Source organism: Lepus europaeus, chromosome 14 (assembly GCF_033115175.1).
Source record: "Lepus europaeus isolate LE1 chromosome 14, mLepTim1.pri, whole genome shotgun sequence".
Lineage (NCBI taxonomy): Eukaryota > Metazoa > Chordata > Mammalia > Lagomorpha > Leporidae > Lepus > Lepus europaeus.
The window spans coordinates 75,542,791-75,561,711 of NC_084840.1; the positions used below are offsets into that span (position 1 = coordinate 75,542,791).

The 18,921-nt window shown below is 39.6% G+C and overlaps 2 protein-coding genes across 14 annotated transcripts in view; one reads left to right on the forward strand and one right to left on the reverse strand.

The window, feature by feature from the left end:
- LOC133773569 (sec1 family domain-containing protein 2-like) overlaps nucleotides 1-12,206 on the forward strand; it is a 72,982-nt gene extending 60,776 nt beyond the window's left edge. The window contains exons 2-3 of one of the 3 annotated variants that reach the window (XR_009867943.1): nucleotides 9,091-10,721; nucleotides 12,184-12,206. Coding sequence is in view for 1 of the 3 variants with exons in the window: in XM_062210955.1 (XP_062066939.1) it covers nucleotides 9,091-9,098 (8 nt within the window). In the remaining 2 variants the exon portion in view is untranslated. Of the gene's footprint in view, nucleotides 1-9,090; nucleotides 11,019-12,183 lie in introns of those variants that run through there. The other 2 variants (XR_009867942.1, XM_062210955.1) reach the window with 2 other exon arrangements.
- LOC133773571 (pre-mRNA 3'-end-processing factor FIP1-like) overlaps nucleotides 1-18,921 on the reverse strand; it is a 67,269-nt gene that overhangs the window by 31,761 nt on the left and 16,587 nt on the right. The window contains exons 5-6 of one of the 11 annotated variants that reach the window (XM_062210967.1): nucleotides 18,108-18,144; nucleotides 15,337-17,113 (exon numbers count right to left, since the gene is read on the reverse strand). The exons of the other annotated variants lie outside the window; for them this stretch is intronic. Of the exons in view, the coding sequence (XP_062066951.1) occupies nucleotides 16,987-17,113; nucleotides 18,108-18,144 (164 nt within the window). The 3' untranslated portion in view covers nucleotides 15,337-16,986. Of the gene's footprint in view, nucleotides 1-15,336; nucleotides 17,114-18,107; nucleotides 18,145-18,921 lie in introns of those variants that run through there. 11 annotated transcript variants of the gene reach the window in all.

Below are 18,921 nucleotides of genomic sequence, written 5' to 3' on the forward strand. Positions count from 1 at the left end.
CCATAACAGAAAGCTGGATTAGAAGTGCCGGGACTCGCCGGCGCCGTGGCTTAACAGGCTAATCCTCCACCTTGCAGCGCCGGCACACCGGGTTCTAGTCCTGGTCGGGGCACTGGATTCTGTCCCGGTTGCCCCTCTTCCAGGCCAGCTCTCTGCCATGGCCAGGGAGTGCAGTGGAGGATGGCCCAAGTGCTTGGGCCCTGCACCCCATGGGAGACCAGGAGAAGCACCTGGCTCCTGGCTTCGGATCAGCGCGGTGCACTGGCTGCAGCGGCCATTGGAGGGTGAACCAATGGCAAAAAGGAAGACCTTTCTCTCTGTCTCTCTCTCTCTCTCACTATCCACTCTGCCTGTAAAAAAAAAAAAAAAAAGAAGACGTGCCGGGACTCAAACTGGCACCCATGTGGGATGTTGGCACTGCAGGCAGCGGCTTTACCCACTATGCCACTGCACCAACCCCCCTTGTTACTTTTTAAAAAGATTTTTTATTTATTGGAAAGGCAAGAAGGAAGAGAAGGAGACACATACACACCCAGAGAGAGAGAAAGAAAAAGAGAAAAAGAGAGAGAGAGAGAGAGAGAGAGAGAGACATTCATCCACTGATTCACTCCCCTAATGACCACAATGCCTTGGTCTGGCTAGGCTGAAGCCAGGATCTGGGAGCTTCTTCTGGGTCTCCCACATGGGTGCAGGGTCTTAGAGACTTGGGCCATCTTCCACTGCTTTCCCAGGCACATTAGCAGGGAGCTGAATCTGAAGTGGGGCAGCTGTGACTCAAACCAGCATCTACATGGAATGCCAGCACTGCAAGACACAGCTTAACCCACTGTGCCACAGTGCTGGCCCCTGTCCTAGTTATTTTGATTTGGCATCATTGACAAGGGCCAGACTTTCAGTAACAATAAGGTTGTGTATATAAATTATAGTAACAGTCCAAAGTAGTAGCAGTGGTGGTGACAGTAGCAACAATAATAACTATGCACTGAGTACTTAATATGTACTTAAAAATATTGGGGAACAATAGCCTCACAACAATCAAAAGAGGAAAAGATAATTACCACTCCAGTTGCATAGACAGACAGAGGTAGAGAGTTAATTAGCCAAGATCATGCTATCAGTGGCTGTTGAAGACAATTCCCATGTGTATACCAGCAAGAAACACATTAGACTGTGGGGTGGCAATGTATGACTGGTTGAGTACTTTCTAAGTTACAGAAAAACATGTCTAATTTATATAATGACAGATGTGATTATTTTATTTATAAAATGGTATTTCTGCTTTCTACCACAAACTATACGAATGAACCTTGAATATTTTCTGTGGCTTCTAAATTAAATGTTCACAGTCTAAGAACCCTGGAATTATCTTGGGATGAATATAGCAGAAAGACCTGTCTTGCACAGCTTGCAAGGAACCTGGTGTCTCTGAAAATATTTCTATAGGAAGGTACTTCAAAAAATTTATGGAAAAATAGAATTAAAAAGAAGCTAACTTTGGTGCAAAAATTTTTGAAATCCATGGATAGCTTATTCATAATACACATTTGCATGAACTTTTTGAAGACCCTTGCACATGCATGCATTTCAAACTTTTTACATCAAAATATGCTTATCTTTTAATTGCGTTTTTCATGAACTTTTGAATTATACTCATATCAGAACAACAGAGAGCTCCCACACATATTGTATATTTTTTTGAGATAACACCATTCCTAGTGATGTAGTTTTTTTATTACCTCTGCTCCTGACATATGAAAGCTCTTCAGATTCCCGTGTCAATTAATTTATGTATTGTTAAAACACTTGGACCATTTTCCACTGCTTTCTTAAGTGGATTAGCAGGGAGCTACATCGGAAGTGAAGCAGCCGAGACTCTAACCAGTGTTCATAACTTGCTGCATCACGATGGCAGCCACACAATATATTTCTTGACATTGTTTATCCTAACTGAAATTTTGTATCCTTTGACTAACTTCTCCCCTCCTCTTAGATCCTGGTAACTACTAATCTGCTCTCTATTTCTTTCTTTGCTTCTTTTTTTTCTTTTTTAAGATTTATTGATTTATTTGAAAGGCAGAGCAACAGAGAGAAAAGGACACACACACAAACACACACACACAGAGATAGAGATTTTCCTTCTGCTCGTTCATTCCCCAAGTGTCTACAATATCCAGGTCTAGGCCAGGCTTAATCCAGGAGCCGGAAACTCCATCCTGGTCTCCTACATGAATAACAGGGGCCCAAATACTTGCGCTATCTTCTGATGCCTTTCCAGGTACCTGAGCAGGAAGCTGGATCAGAAGTGGAATAACCGGGACTCAAACCGGTACTCGGATATGGGATGACAGTGTAATAAATGGTGGCTTAACTCACTGTACCACAGCAGCAACTCCTTGACTCCCTATTTCTATGAGTTCAGCCTTTTTATATTCCACATACAAATGAGATCGTATAGTATTTGCTTTTCTGTGCCTGGGTTATTTTACTTAACATAAAGCCCTCCCACCCCCACAAGGATCATACAAGTTGCTGCAAATAACAGGATTTCCTCTTATCTAAAGGCTGAATAATGTTCCCTTGTGTATATATGTCACATTTTCTTTAATCATTCATCCAATGATAAACACATAGGTTGATTCCATGTCTTGGCTATTGTGAATACTGTTGTAGTGAACAGGGGAATAGAGATATATCTGACATAATGATTTCATTTCCTTTGAATCCAGAAGAGCCACTGAAAGATCATTTGGTAGTTCTAATTTTAATTAAAAGTTTTAAAATCTATTTGAGAGGCAGAGAGAGACATAGTGAGAGAGCTGTCATCTAATGTTTCACTCCTCACATCTTCATTGGCTGGAGCTGGGCTGGAGCTGAATCCAGGAGATGGGAACGTAATCCAGGTCTGTCATATCGCTGGGAGGAACCCAATTATTTGAACCAGTACCAGCTGACTTCCCAGCATCTGCATTGATAGGAGGCTGGTATCAGGAGCCTGAGCCAGGAATTGAACCCAGACACTCTGATGTGAGACATGGGCATCTTAACTGCTAGACTACATGCCTGCTCTTTTAACTATTTTGAGATACTTCTTATATTTTTAACTATTTGAGATACTTCTTATATTTTCCTTAATAGCTGTATTAATTTACATGTCCAACATCAGGGTATAAGGGTTCTTCACATCATAGCCAACACTTATATTTTATCTTTTTGATGAAATTCATTCTACAGACATGAGATGATATCTCATTATAGTTTTTATTTGCATTTCTCTAATAATTATTGACATTGAGTACTTTTAATATACATATTTTCCATTTGTATGTATTGTTTTAAGAAAGTTTTGTTTAGGGTCGCGCCGTGTCTCACTAGGATAATCTTCCACCTGCTGCGTTGGCACCCCAGGTTCTAGTCCCGGTTGGGGCGCCAGATTCTGTCTGGGTTGCTCCTCTTCCAGTCCAGCTCTCTGCTGTGGCCCGGGAGGGCAGTGGAGGATGGCCCAAGTGCTTGGGCCCTGCACCCACATGGGAGACCAGGAGAAGCACCTGGCTCCTGGCTTCGGATCAGCGAGATGCGCCGGCCGTAGCGGCCATTTGTGGGGTGAACCAACGGAAAAGGAAGACCTTTCTCTCTGTCTGTCTCTCTCTCAGTCTAACTCTGCATATCAAAAAAAAAAAAAGTTCTGTTTAGTTCCTTTGCCAAATTTTCAATTAAGCTGCTTGTTTTCTATAATCTCCTTAACATGTTTTTGACATTCTTTATCAGACATATTGCTTGCAAATATTTTCTCCTATTCTGTAGGTTATCTCTTCACTCTTGTTTCTTTGGCTGTAAAGAATCTTTGAGTTTTATGCAATCCCCTTTGTGTTATTTTTGCTTTGATGTCTCTGCTTTTGGGTTCACATCCACAAAACCATTGCCTAGACTCATGTCATGGCATGTTCCCCCATGTTTTTTTCTAGAAGTTTACGATTTCAGGTCTTGTTTAACTCTTTATTTTGAGTTGATATTTGTATGATATGAGATAAGGAATTAATTCCATTCTTTTGAATGTGGTTACCCTCTTGGCCTAACACTACTTATTGAAGAAACTTTCCTTTTTCCCTTGTGTATTCTTGGAATCTTTATTAAAAATTAATTCCCTGTAATGCCCAAACTTATTTTTGAGCTCTCTGTCCTGTACCATTTGTACATGTGTCAGTTTTTATATCAGAAATGTGTTTTAGAAACCGGCGCTGTGGCATAGCAAGTAAAGCCGCTGCCCGCAGTGCTGGCTTCCCATATGGGCTCCCATTCAAGTCTCAGCTGCTCCACTTCTGATCCAGCTCTCTGCTATGGCCTGAGAAAGCAGTAAAAGATGGCCCAAGTTCTGAGGCCCCAGCACCCACATGGGAGACCTGGAAGAAGCTCCTAGTCCCTGGCTTCAGATTGGTGCAGCTCTGGCCATTGAGGCTAACTGGGGAGTGAACCAGTTGATGGAAGACCTCTCTCTCTGCCTCTGCCTCTCTAACTCTGGCTTTCAAACAAATAAATAAATCTTTAAAAAAAAAAGAAATGTGTTTTAATTCGTACGACTTTTGAGTATATTTTGAAGTTGGCAGTGTGTTGTCCTTTCTGCTCAAGATTGCTTTGGCTAGTTGGGGTATTTTGTGGTTCCATATGAATTTTTATGATTGCTTTTTATCTGTGTGAAGAATATCATTGATGGGGCCAGTACTGGGGGTAATGGGTTAAGCTGTTGCCCACAACAAATGCATCCCATATGGGCACCGATTTGAATCCTGGCTGCTCCACTTCTGATCCAACTCCCTGCTAATGTGCCTGGGAAATCTGCAGAGAATGGCCCAAGTGCTTGGGCCCCTGTAGCCACATGGAAGCTCTGGAAGAAGCTCTTGCCTCCTGGCTTCAGTCTGGCCTACCTCCAACCATTGCTGCCATTTGGGGAGTGACCAGTGGGTGGAAGATCTCTCCCTGTGTGTCTCTCCCTCTCTCATTTTCTGTGACTCTGCCTTTCAGATAAAAAATAAATAAACCTTTTTATAAAAAAGAATATCATTGATTGTATTGAATTTGTAGATTGCATTGAGTATTGTAGGCATTGTATCCCTCACTATTGAAAACCATTTTTATTGGTTTTCTCACGATTGTAAATGGCATAATTTTTTTTTTAAAATCACATTCAGGGTCCCAGTATTGTGGTACAGTGGATGAACCCACTGCTTGAGATGCTGACATCACATAGCAGAGTGCTGGTTCATGTCCCAGCTGCTCTTCTTCTGCTTCAGCTTCCTGCTAACGCACCTGGGAAAGCAGTGGATGATGGCCCAAGTACTGGGGTCCCTGCCACTAATGTGGAAGACCCAGATGGAATTCCTGGCTACCAGGGTTAGGCCTAGCCAAGTCCTGGCTATTGTGAACCTTTGGGAAGTAAACCAGCAGATAGAAGATCTGTCTCTCTTGCTCTCTGTCATTCTGTCTTTCAAATAAATAAATAAATAAATAAATCTGTTTTAAAAACTCACATTTTTAAAAAAATATAGTTACTGGTATATAGGAATATATGTATAATTTCATTTTAAATATTTTTATTGAGGTATAATTTGTATAGTATAAATTTATGCATTTATAGTATACAGTTTGAAGACTTTTAGAAAATTATATAATTGTGAGAAGATAATCACAGTCCAGTTTTAGAAAATACCTGTCATTCCCAAATGTTTCCTAGTTTCTATTTTTGATCATTCCCTACTCTCACACCTGACACCAGAAAACCATTACTTTGTTTATGTCTCTGTAATGTTTCCTGTTCTAGAAAATTCTTATAAATGGAGCCATGACTACTTAGTCTTCTCTTGAATTGTGCATATAGAAAATCGCATTGCCTTTGAAGAATTAATTTTGTTTGTTCTTTTTCAATCATTCTACCTTTAGTTTCTTTTCATCTTCTTTATATGTGTTTAGTGCTTACCCTTAAGTTTAACATATATACTCACTTAAAATACAAAGTGAGATAAAGAAAATGTCACATATATACACAATGGAATATAATACAAAGAGAATAAAATCCTGTTTGCAGCAAAATGGATGGAACTGGAAGACAGCATGTTAAGCAAAATAAGCCAAAACACCAAGACAAATACTGCATGTTTTTCCACAGATGTGGAAGTTTTAAGATAGTATGGAGCTGGCGCTGTGGCTCACTTGGCTAATCCTCCACCTGCGGTACCGGCACCCCGGGTTCTAGTCCTGGTTGCTCCTCTTCCAGTCCAGCTCTCTTCTGTGGCCAGGGAGGGCAGTGGAGGATGGCCCGGGTGCGTGGGTCCCTGCACCCACATGGGAAACCGGGAGGAAATACTCAGCTCCTGGCTTCGGATCAGCACAGTGCCGGCTGTGGTGGCCATTAGGGGAGTGAACCAACGGAAGGAAGACCCTTCTCTCTGTCTCTCTCTCACTGTCTGTCAAATAACAATTTAAAAAAAAGATAGTATGGAAATACCTCAGAAATATTAATACAAATCTACCATATGACCCAGCCATCTCACGCCCGATAATTTATCCAAGGGAAATAAAATCAGCATTTGAAAGAGTGATCTGTACCTGCACGTACATTGCAGCTCAATTCACAATAGCTAAGATATGGAATCAACTCAGATGTCCATCAACTGAAGATTGGATAAAGAAATTATGGTATGTGTACACCATAGAATACTATATAGTGGTAAAAAAATGAAATCCTATTTGTAGCAACAAAGTGGATGCAACTGGAAACCATTATACTCAGTGAAATAAGCCAGGCCCCAAAAGACATATACCATATGTTAGCTTGATCTGTGATAACTAATAGAGTACCTAAAAGATAATCTATAGGAGTAAAATTTACATTTTGAGATGCAATGATATTGAACAGCCCTTGTCTTGATTGTTGAGGAACAGTTTTTTTTCCATACTATTTGTTGAACTATACTTAGTGTGGGGTTAATCTTGTGAGTATAAATTTAATTGAAAATAGATCTTTGTATAAAATAGGAATGGGATAAGGAGTGAGGGTAGGAAGAATGGTGGGAATGCAGGCGGGAGGGAGGGTAGGGTGGGAAGAATCACCATGTTTCTAAAGTTGTATATATGTAATGCATGAGATTTGTATACCTTAAATAAAAGGTTTCTAGGTTACAAAAAAAAAGGGACCCATGTGGTAAGTCAACATGATATATTGAAGAGTCATAGAGAGACCTCCAGCACCTCATCTTCTGTATTCCACCTCCCTGAGAGTCTTGGGCTCTTATTCTAGCCCCACCTTCCTACTGCAGGACTTGAGCATCTTCAGGACTAAAGGCAACCCATCGAGCTGCCTTTATATGTTTTCTGGTCATGTCTATTGGGAGTTCTGTGTGCTTCCTGTACTTGGAAGTCTCTTTCTTTCTCCAAACCTGGGAAGTTTTCTCCTAGTATCTCACTAAAAAGACCTAATCCTTTCTCTCTCCATGCCTTCAGGAACTCCTAGAACCTGAATGTTGGGTATTTTAATAGTGTCCTATAGATTCCCAAACATATTTTTTAGATTTTTGTCATTGCACTATGACTCTATAGATAAGTTTGCTCTCAGTGAATCTCTAGAGGCTTGTGGTGGGTGGGGCCAGAGAGCTCTGTTCAGTTCTTCAGGGTTAAGGGTGTGCCTTAGGTGACACACCCAGGTTTGGTGTGGGAAATCTTCTCTCTCTCATTTTTCAATCCGAAAGGAAGTAATTGCCCTCAGCTGAGCTCTTCTTGATGATGATCAGTGTCTGAGTATTAGCCCCAGTGGGTATAATATTTGTCTGCTCTGCCCCAAGGACCACACAATGGATCTGTGCAGTCTTCAGTGTAAGTTCAGATTCCCCTGCAATGTCTCTCACTGGGTATCCAGGGCCACTCGAGCTTGTGGCATCTCCCACAGAGACTACTCAAGTCTAAGCCACACCATGATTTCTCCCATTCACCCTCAGTTGTATTTTTTTTAAAGCCCCAGTTCAGAAGCTCCACACATTCACTAGGTCTTAGTCTCCTGTTATTACTCCCCACCAGAGTCAGGTTTTTCTGTTTGGCTGATTGCCAGGTACAGCCCTGAGCTGGCACAGCTGGTACGTATGTCCGAAATGGAACCTGCACTCTCTCCAATCACCTTACAAAGGCTTGTATGGTGATTGGAGAGAGAGAATCGTGTCTGTATCATCCCTTTTATTTTTTCTCTCCTCTAGTTAGGCTGGTGTACTTTCTCCCATGGGGCTCAAGGCTCGTTCCCTCTAGGCTTTTCCTGCTGTTTTTCCACCTGTGTCTCGGGTTACTGCAGTCTCATTTCACCTCTCTTTTCGGCACTGGTGTGGAGGCTCTCGGCTGCTGGAGCCCTGGGTGCCCATGCCCTCTACGTAGGTCCACCATGTCCCTCTAATTACAGAAGAGTTTCCTCTGCCATTTTTTCCCTAACTCTTCCCTGAGACTACATTATCTCCACGTTTATTAAACTCTCTTCTCCTGGACTGGATCAGTAGGCTCCCTCCCTATTCTGCCATCTGGAATTGCAAAATGATCTCCATTAATCTCAAGACAACCTTTAAAAATAGCTTTTTCTTTTTCAAAATGTCAACATTTTCTATTTTTTTTAATCACTGATGATATAAAAGCATGCAACTGTGTCAAGGAACTTTACTAAATAATCTCATATATTTCAATGTTTACCTTTAGAATCTTCTAGATCTTATAATTTCATGGCCTTATCTTCTTTAACTAATGTCAGCTTCCTGCTACAGCTAATTAATGTTGAGACCTCTTTTTATCTGTAATGTTGTGAGGTTTCAATATATTATAATTAGTATTGCACTTTTATTTATTTTTTACCGGGAATGGAATGGGTGGGTGGGAAGTGGAAATATTCTCAGATTTCTGAGGAATTGCCATACTATATTTCATCATGGTATACTAGTTTACATTCCACCCAACACCCAGTGTTTATTGATGAATGAATTGCTTCATGTCTCAAAATGGAAACTTTTCAGGGTTTTCCAGATTGACAAATATTCAGTGTAAAAATAACCAAATATTGTACTTCTCTAACAGGTGTTTGAATTTCAGTTGTCTTCAGAGGACATGAAAACTCTGGATGGCCTGAACAAAAATCTTCGCTGTTATCCAGCGAATATGTAAGTGGCTTTGGAAATGTGTTGCCTCCGTTTATTTTCTGATGAGGAGTGTAGGAAAGGCATTAGCTTCTATTGCCCTACTATCTATGAACATGCACTATGGGAATCACCAATGTAGCCTAATTCAGTGTTTGTAAAATGACACATACTTCTCTCAAACTTCAATTCTTATCAGATTTAAGGCATTTTCAACAACCTATGGTCCTAGGCAGCAGTCATCTTCATTCACCAGCATGTCTGTTTATATCTAAGGTCATTAAGATAATTTGCCTTCCACGATTTTAGACAAGTAAGTTAATAAGTAATCTCAGTAACTGTAATGTACAACAAAAGTCCCATATTCATACATGATTGATTTATGCTTAATAGACTTTCTGGAAAAAGTAGTCTTGGATTATGGAGACTTTGGAAAAATTTAGCTTAAACTGAAACACATGCGAGTTGCTTCCTATTTATGTTAGTAGCCTTGTTTGACAACATTCTCTTCCCTAAACATGCACATGTAAGAATTCATAAATTAAGTAAAAAAGTTTCACCTGTATTCTTCAAAGAAAGCAGTACTAATTTCAGAAGTCTTGAAAGTTTACTCATTAAAAAACCTTTTCAGAGAAGAAAATAGAAGAATGAGTGTTTACAGATTAAAGTAAAATTTATTTGGTGATGAATTTCAACACATCACACTAATAATAATCGCTGGGGACACCAAATACTATAAATCTCTAATCTAGGGATGGAGTGATCCTTGGAACCTCCAAGCTGATGGCTGTCAACAAAGTCTTTACAGTTTGGTATGAAAATATTGAGACATGAGACAAGAGCTGCATAAGCATTGTCAAGATATCAAACAGACCTTAGCTGTTCTCCTACATAACTGTGGGAGTCAATATGTGTCCCTAGAATAGGTGGGAAATTTCATGCATAAAGGGGCTTTAGAAACAGGTAAGAAGCTAGAGGTCTAACATCACCTTTCTTCCTAGTATTAAACCATCTCTATATAAAGCAAAAGTAACACATAAAGATTTCTCCTGCAGTAAACACTGACAGTGCAGTATCTACCATGACCTATTGTCAGATTAAGGAAAGATAAGGAAGAGAAGCTGAGCAAAGGTCCCAAACTGAAAATTGCATCTTGGCAATCAGAAAAGGCAAAGAGGAAGAAGTGTTTATTTCAGGTCAACTTATATAAGTCAGGGCTGTTATCTGTAAACTAATTTGATAGTTGAAGTTATTACACAGAGATTTTATAAGAACTGATGAATAGCCCTTTCTAATGCATTCTTATCAATTACACTGTTAGCTAATATCATTAGTTTCTGTTGTCTGTGTTTTTGAGGTTTTTAATCAAAACATAATTTCCTAACAACTTTGAATGTTTTTCAGATGCTTTTCTCAAGGTTGTTTCATAATATCAGCTGTTACGTTTGTATCTTTGATCCCATCGGGATTATGTTTTCTATAGGGTGTAAGGTAAAGGTTTTGTTTCAGACCTCTGCATGTGGAAATCCCACTTTCCCAAAACCAATTATTGAAGATAATCTCATTTCTCCAGTAAGTGTTTTTCAATCTTTGTCAAAGATTCGTTGTTTGTAGATGTGTGTATTTAATTCTGAGGATTCTATTCTGTTCTGTTGATGGAAACATCCATTTTTACATCATTTATATGCTGTTTTTATTATAATAGTATTATAGTGTGTTCACTTTCAATTAAACAATGCAATTCCATCTGATCTTGCAATGATCACTTGAAAAATGTCAATTAGACAATTTTGACCTCTCCATTATTGATTTCCCACTGCCACTAAAGATAAGCAATTTTTATCAATATTATTTTGCCTCTAATGTCACTCTGTCCATCATCAACATAAATATATATATATTTATGTATATTATATATATATATATAGAATAATTACTGTGTCCTTAATTACTTACTCTGTTCTTCTAGTAGGCCAAAGTCAACACACTTAAGACTCCGCCACATGGCCGGCGCCGCGGCTCACTAGGCTAATCCTCCATTGCAGCGCCGGTACCCCGGATTCTAGTCCCGGTTGCTCCTCTCCCAGTCCAGCTCTCTGCTGTTGCCCGGGAAGGCAGTGGAGGATGGCCCAGGTTCTTGGGCCCTGCACCTGCATGGGAGACCAAGAGGAAGCACCCGGCTCCTTGCTTCGGATCAGAGCAGAGCGCTGGCCACAACGCACCTGCCATAGCGGCCATTTGGGGGGTGAACCACAGAAAAAGGAAGACCTTTCTCTCTGTCTCTGACTCTCTCTCACTGTCTAACTCTGCCTGTCAAAAAAAAAAAAAAAAGACTCTGCCACAAACACTTGATAACAAGTTTTTTTCAAATTTTTTATTATTTTTTTTTTATTTGACAGGTGAGACACATAGACAGTGAGAGAGTGAGAAACAGAGAGAAAGGTCTTTCTGCCGTTGGTTCACTCCCCAAACAGGCGTTACAGCCGGCGCTGCGCCGATCTGAGGCAAGGAGCCAGGTGCTTCTTGGTCTCCCATGTGGATGCAGGAGGGCAAACACCTGGGCCATCCTCCACTGCCTTCCCGGGCCACAGCAGAGAGCTGGACTGGAAGAGGAGCAACCGGGACTAGAACCCAGTGCCCATATGGGATGCCGGCACCACAGGCGGAGGATTAACCAAGTGAGCCACGGCACTAGCCAGACAAGTTTTTGTTGCATTTTGAAGGTGAATGTGGCAAGCCTTGCATAAAGATGATATGTGGACTTTTAAAAAATAAAAGCAAAAACAGGATTTCAAACATCCAAGCTGTGTAAAAGGAATGGCATAGTCAAAAACTGCCAAGGATGGCAAAAGTGAAGCAGAAAACATGGCTGGATGATTATGAGATTTTGATTGAGAATTTTGTGAGATGTGCATTGTAGGCACACATGGAGATTCTGAGTAGAAATTTCACACTGCTTATCCGTATTAGGTGAATAAAACCAACAAAACGGACTCAAGTTTTAATCCCCAATTAAATTCTCTTATGTTTGCAGATCTGCTTCACTTTCCAGCAACCTCAGTTGATCCAATGAGCCTTGGTAATGTCTCTGAACACCTTCAGCTGGATGTCGATCTCTATATTTACTCATTTCTTAATGCCTTTGAAGTTGAGCAATGTGTATGATCAGAATCACTTCCCTGCTGATATCAGAATGCCTTTACTTTATATGGAAGTAGAATTAATATTTTTCCTAGTAGGTTGAAAGGATTCTTATACTAGAAAATAATCCTAAAAATGAATTCATAAGAAGTACTTCCTTTTTTCTTTTCTTTATCTCAGCATTATAATAGGTATGCCTGACATAGGTCTCATCCTTCTCACTGGAAAGCAACCATGGCTTGGAGAAGTAATAGATCATAATCAGTTACACTTGAGAGTCTCTTTGGGAATGTTTTGAAATATGGAGGGTTCAACTCTTAGGATGTGGACTTTATAGAAAAAGAAGAGATTGAAAATCAAAGGAAGAGTGCAGAGGGAAAGTCCCACAGATGAGGAAAATTGACAACAAACAAGACATAACTTTCTGGATTCTCTCATGTTACAGAATTTGAGACAGGGCCTATAAACATATATATAAATATATACTCCTTCCAGTGTGAATTCTAAGTGATGATAGAAATAAACATGGTACTGTTTAGAAACACATACATAATGAAAACTTGTATGTTAAAAAAAGTTAGATACCCTGTTATTGGTATAAACAGAAGGCATATTCAGTATTCCAACTGACACTGGGAATTTTAATTGAAAAATAAATAAATATGGCAATGTTTGAAAACACCTTTGACAATGAAAAATTGTATGAAAAATGGTAGAGATCCTGTTGTTGACACAGACAAGAGACAGCTGAGGTCTGAGGTGTGTAGCCAGTTACAAGGGGCTCAAGTGACTCACGCCTGACATGCAGAGGTTGACGCAGCTGACATAGCAAATGCAAGCCTGACCTAGAAAAGGACATGCCTGGAACTCAATGCCTCTATTCAAAACCAAGATAGAAAAACTAAAAGCAAAACAAGATGACTTTACAGCTGGAGCTGTATAAATCCAAATACTGACTCCCAGCAAGGAGGTCATCAGTGACTGAGAGGTTTGCAAAACTCTGTACAAACTTCTCCTACCCCAATGTATTTAAAGCCCGAGCCAATTTTTCCTAAAGGATTCCTATTGAGAAACCCCTCCCACCTTGGAAGCTTTCCCATGCTTCAATAAAACTTTGCTTTTCTTTTTGCTAGGTAAACCTTCCTTCCTGTTAAACCCTTTGTGAACCTTGTTTGTCTGTGCACCTCAATCTTGCTGTCCATGGGGCACAAACCCAAACAGCAAGAATTACAGGACTCCTGCAACGTTACTATTGCTAGTATATTTGTGAGTGTAGAAAAAAACTAACAATGATGTATGTACATTATTTGGGGCAGGCTCAATTGTACTTGCCCCAAATGGTGGAGTTAGAAACGTGCCAGGGGGTTCCAATACAATCCCATCAAGGTGGCATGTACCAATGCCATCTCACTAGTCCAAGTGATCATCTCCAGCTCACAATTGAGCACATTGATAGGTCTAAGAGTCAAAGGGATCACACAAACAAGACTAGTGTCTGCTAATACTAACTGATAGAACCAAAAAGGGAGAGAAGGATCCAACATGAGAAGTGAGAGACACAGCAGACTCATAGAATGGCAGATGTCCTAAATAACACTCTGGCCTCAGAATCAGCCCTTAAGGCATTCGGATCTGGCTGAAGAGCCCATGAGAGTATTGTAGGCATGGAAAGCCAAGACACCATGGGAAAAAAAAAAAAAAAGAAGAAGACCTAAATGAAAGATCTCTGTGAGTGAGATCCCAGTGGAAAGAACGAGGCCATCAAAGAAGGAGGTACCTTTCTCTGAAGGGAGGAGAGAACTTCCACTTTGACTATGACCCTATCGGAATAATTTCGAAGTCGGTGAACTCTAAAGGCTTCTATAGCCTTGGCAACTCATGACTAGAGCCTAGGGAGATTACTGACGCCATAAACAAGAGTGTCAAATTGTTAAATCAGCAACAGGAGTCACTGTGTACTTATGATATTCTGGTGTTTTGAGTAACCAACCTAGTGGGTTTGATGAGTTTGAAGTGATATTCCATCATGATTTTGATTTGCACTTCTCCAATAATTACTGATGCTATGACATCGAGCATTTCTTTATATACTGTAGGCCATTTGTGTGTCATCTTTGTAATTATATATTCAGTAGCATGTTTATTTTAATTATATTATTTGTAGGTTTTTATTGCTTTAGAGACAGTCTTTTTATATTCTGGATATGAACCCCTTTTTAAATATGTTGTGCAAACACTTTCTCCCATTATATTGGCTGCCTTTTCATTCTATTGACCCTCATTGAATACACATCAGGTTTTATTTTTTTTTTTCTGGGTGGGGAAGACTCTGGCCCCCGTGGTCCTCTCCGTGCCACCACCTGCTCCCCCTTCTCCCCTCTGAGTGTGGGCTCCGTGCTGAGCATGGCCTCTGGATGCTGTCTCGTCTCCCTTTGCTCTGGTGAGCTGGTGTCTTGAGAGAAGCCCCCGGATTTCTTGAGCTTCTCTTTGGCCATTTGCCAACTGAGGATACCAATGGCTACCTAGGAGGAGTTTGGGCAGGTTCCAACAACAGAATGCGCACGAGCGATTATTGCAAAAGCTCAAAGCTCTCAGTGGCTAAGGTGTGAATGGGCCAATGTGTGACCCTCTAGGGGATGATCCAGGTTTATGTCCTGGAGCTCGGGCACGGGGCAGACAGGGTAAGTGTGGGTTTCTGTGGTTCCCGGCAGGGGTAGGGGCAGCAGAGCGCTGCACACAAAAGCATGCTGTCCCCATGGCTGGGCCCCCATGCTCCTCTTCCGCAGCCTCACCCGCCCTGCCTCACATCAGGTTTTAAGTTTAAAGTATTCCGCTTGTCTAATTTTGGTCTTGTTGCCTTTGCTTTAGTTATCAACCTTTAATTTTTACACAAATGTGATGAAATATTTAAAATCCATTTACTTTACATCCTAATGAAGCACTCACTTTAAACCGATGATTATAAAATCAATTTTTTTAAATTTCAGAATATTTTTAAATTAACAAAATTGTGAAATAGTCAATGAGTTTGCATTTACTTTACACCAAACTTCCTCTATTATTAATATCAGATATTCCTATGATGTATTTGTCACAATTAATGAAATATGTTCAACATGTCCTATTTTTTAATCCAAACTCTATTCTCCCAATGCCCCAAACCTCCAATCGTCACCATTATATGTTCAGACTATGGCATTATTTAGCTCCCACATGTAAAAAGAATGTTTGGTGTTTATCTTTTTCTGTCTGCCTTATTTTACTTAATGCCATGTCTTCCAGTCCATGAATTATGCTGCACTGAGAGAATTTTAATCATTTTATGGCTGCATAGTGTTTTGCTCTGTGTGTGTGTGTGTGTGTGTGTGAACACGTGAGATTTTCTTTATCCGTTCATCTGGTGATGGACAGCTTGTTATATTCCACACCTTGGCTATTGTGAACCATGGTACAAATAAAATAGTGGATCAGGTGTCACTTTGATACCAAGTTTCCATGTCTTTTGGATGTATACTCAGTAGTGGGATTTCTAGGTCATATGGATGTTTTATTTCTAGGTTTTTAAAGAAATTTCCACAGTATTTTGCACACATACTCTATGAATTACATACCTATAACCTGAATGAAAGTTCCCATTTTCCACATACTCACAAATATTTCTTGTCTTTTGTGTGTTTTTTTCTGTAATAGCCATTCCGACAAGAGTGAGAAGGTATCTCATTGTGATTAAATTTGCCTTTCCCTGTGGCTAGTGATATTCAGAAGTTTTTATTAAACTTATTGGTCATTCTTCTTTCTTCTTTTGAGAGCTGTTATTGAGTTCCTTTGTCCATTACTAAATGGATTGGTTTTGTGGCTATTAATCTGTGGGTTTTTTCTGAGTATCTAATACATGCTGGATTTGAGTCATTTGTTGGAGAAGTAGCTTGCAAATATTTTATCCCATTCTGCCAGGTGTTTATTCAGTCTATGGATGGTTTCCTCTCTGTGCAGAATACCTGAGTCTATTATAATCATAACTGCCAAGTTTGTTTATTTGCCTGTATTTCTAATGTCTTCAAACATCATGGCCTACACAAATGTATTGACATGTTTCCCTGATTTTTTATTCTGTTTTATAATTTGAGGTATAATTTTATATATTGAATTCAGCATTTACATATATTAAAGTATTTATTGAAAATACTATTCTCATTGCAATGTACGTAAAAAGAACTAGTCGAGATCATTTGTCTGTGTGTATGTGGTATGACTTCTGAGTTCTATGTACTGAGAGTCTGGCCTTGTATCTAGCATACAAGACAAATAAGTACAATACAAAGAAAAAAAAGAAAAGAAAAAGAAAATCTATGGGTTAATTCATGTAGATCCTTTTACCTAAAGCTGTGTTCCATTCAATAGGTGGATATTCTTTTGAACTGTTGTAAAACCAAGGTGTTACCATGCTTTAAAAGCTCCCCAGGAAGTTATGAGTGGCTCAGGTCACCAACTCTTAGAAGCCATGGCTTCTGTTCATATTTGTCATTCAGACAACCCCCCACACATTGTGAGAAGGTGAAGTCAATAACTTACAGACATAAGGATACAATTGTGAATGAGTTTAAATGACTGGGAGCAAATAGTGGGTGTAGCCCCCCACAAATGACAAATGCTGGCATTATGAATAGCCTTCAGATGAACCAGGTTATGCTCCTCCTCACATACGTGAACCCAGATATCCAACAGCACAGGCACAAACTAGAGGTAAATTAACAAACAACTCTTCATATCCCTTTGCAGGCCAGTCAATCCACTCTTTGCTTCCGTCATGTAACCCATGGGCCCTGAAAGTGTAGAAACATTTTATTCTTCTTATAAAAAAATTACAGAGGTGTGGATATGATGTTCCTCATGATTAAATAGTGCACAATGTAGTTGTAGATCAACACATTACATTTTACTTGGTGAAAAAGCCAGTTATTATTTGTCAGTTAGAAACATTTTATAGTAATTATAAAAAAATCAACCAATAATCAGGGATGATTTTTTAATGGTGATTTTATAGCTTGATATTGTGAAGTACTTTTTTTTATCCGGTAAAAATAAAGGTAAATAGGCATTATTTATAATACATTAAGTATTTTTATAAGAAATTTGCTATCTCCCAATGCAAGCTGTCTACTTCTTCCAATATTTCTCTGGGTCATAAAACATTGAGTATCAGTTTCTGATAGAAAAATAGAAATAAATTGCTACTATGATTCTGATACAAACACAGCAGTTTAGAGAATTGCATCATCATACTATGTGTATGGTTCTGGTGCATTTCATAATCAGTGAAGATTCTGCATATCTGTTATTGAGCTGTTATTGAGGTTAACAAATTAAATGATGAAAAAAAATCTTACTTACTGCCCTAAAGCAACATCTCTTTTACTGAAGTGATTGTATTTTACAAAAAAAATAGTATTTTAATATTAACCAGGGCAAGAAAAATAAAATCCAGTAAAGACATCTCAGGAGATGTTGCAAAATTTTCTATAACCAGAGTGCATTGAGGAGGTCAGCTCTGGAAAACTAACTGGTATGATTCTGATCTCATTTCCATCAAGTTATTTTTTTGTATCATTGAACCCTTGGAGTCACTCCTAATCACTGACAATTCCAGATAACCTCTGGGGTCACCAAATACTATAAACTTTTAATCTAGGCCTGGAATGATCCTTGTAACCTCCTAGCAGATGGTTAGCAACAAGGTCTTTACAATTTGGTATGGAAATATTGAAACATGAGACAAGGGTTACACAAGAATTGTGCAAGATATCAAACAGACCTTACCTCACATAACTGTGGAAGTCAATATGTGCCCCTAGAACTGGTGAAGAAATTTCACATATAAAGTGGGTTTAGAACAAGTAGGGGCCAGCACTGTGGCTCAACAGGCTAATCCTCCACCTAGCGGCGCCAGCAAACCGGGTTCTCGTCCCGGTCGGGGTGCCGGATTCTGTCCCTGTTGGGTTGTCCCTCTTCCAGGCCAGCTCTCTGCTATGGCCTGGGAGTGCAGTGGAGGATGGCCCAAGTGCTTGGGCCCTGCACCCGCATGGGAGACCAGGAGAAGCACCTGGCTCCTGGCTTCAGATCAGCGCAGTGCGCCGGCCGCGGCAGCCATTGGAGGGTGAACCAACGGAAGGAAGACCTTTCTCTCTGTCTCTCTCTCACTATCCACTCTGCCTGTCAAAAAGAAAAAAAAATAAATAAAAGAAAAGAAAAAAAAATAAATAAAAGAAAAAAAAAATAAATAAAAGAAAAGAAAAAAAAATAAATAAAAGAAAAAAAAAGAAGAAAAAAAAAAAAGAAACAAGTAGGAAGCTGGAGTTCCAGCATCTTATTTCTTCCTAATGTTTAAACCATTTCTAATAAAACAAAAGTAATACTCAAAGATTTCTCCAGCAGTAAAAACTGAGTGTCTACTACCATGAGCTTTTGTCAGATAAAGGGAAAAATAAGGGAGAGAAGGTAAACAATGGTCCCAAACTACAAGTTGCTTTTGGGAATCAGAAAAGGCAATGAGGAAGAAATGTTTATTTTAGGTGAACCTGGATAAGTCAGTGCCCTTATCTGTACAATAATTTGATAGCTGAAGTTACTGCAC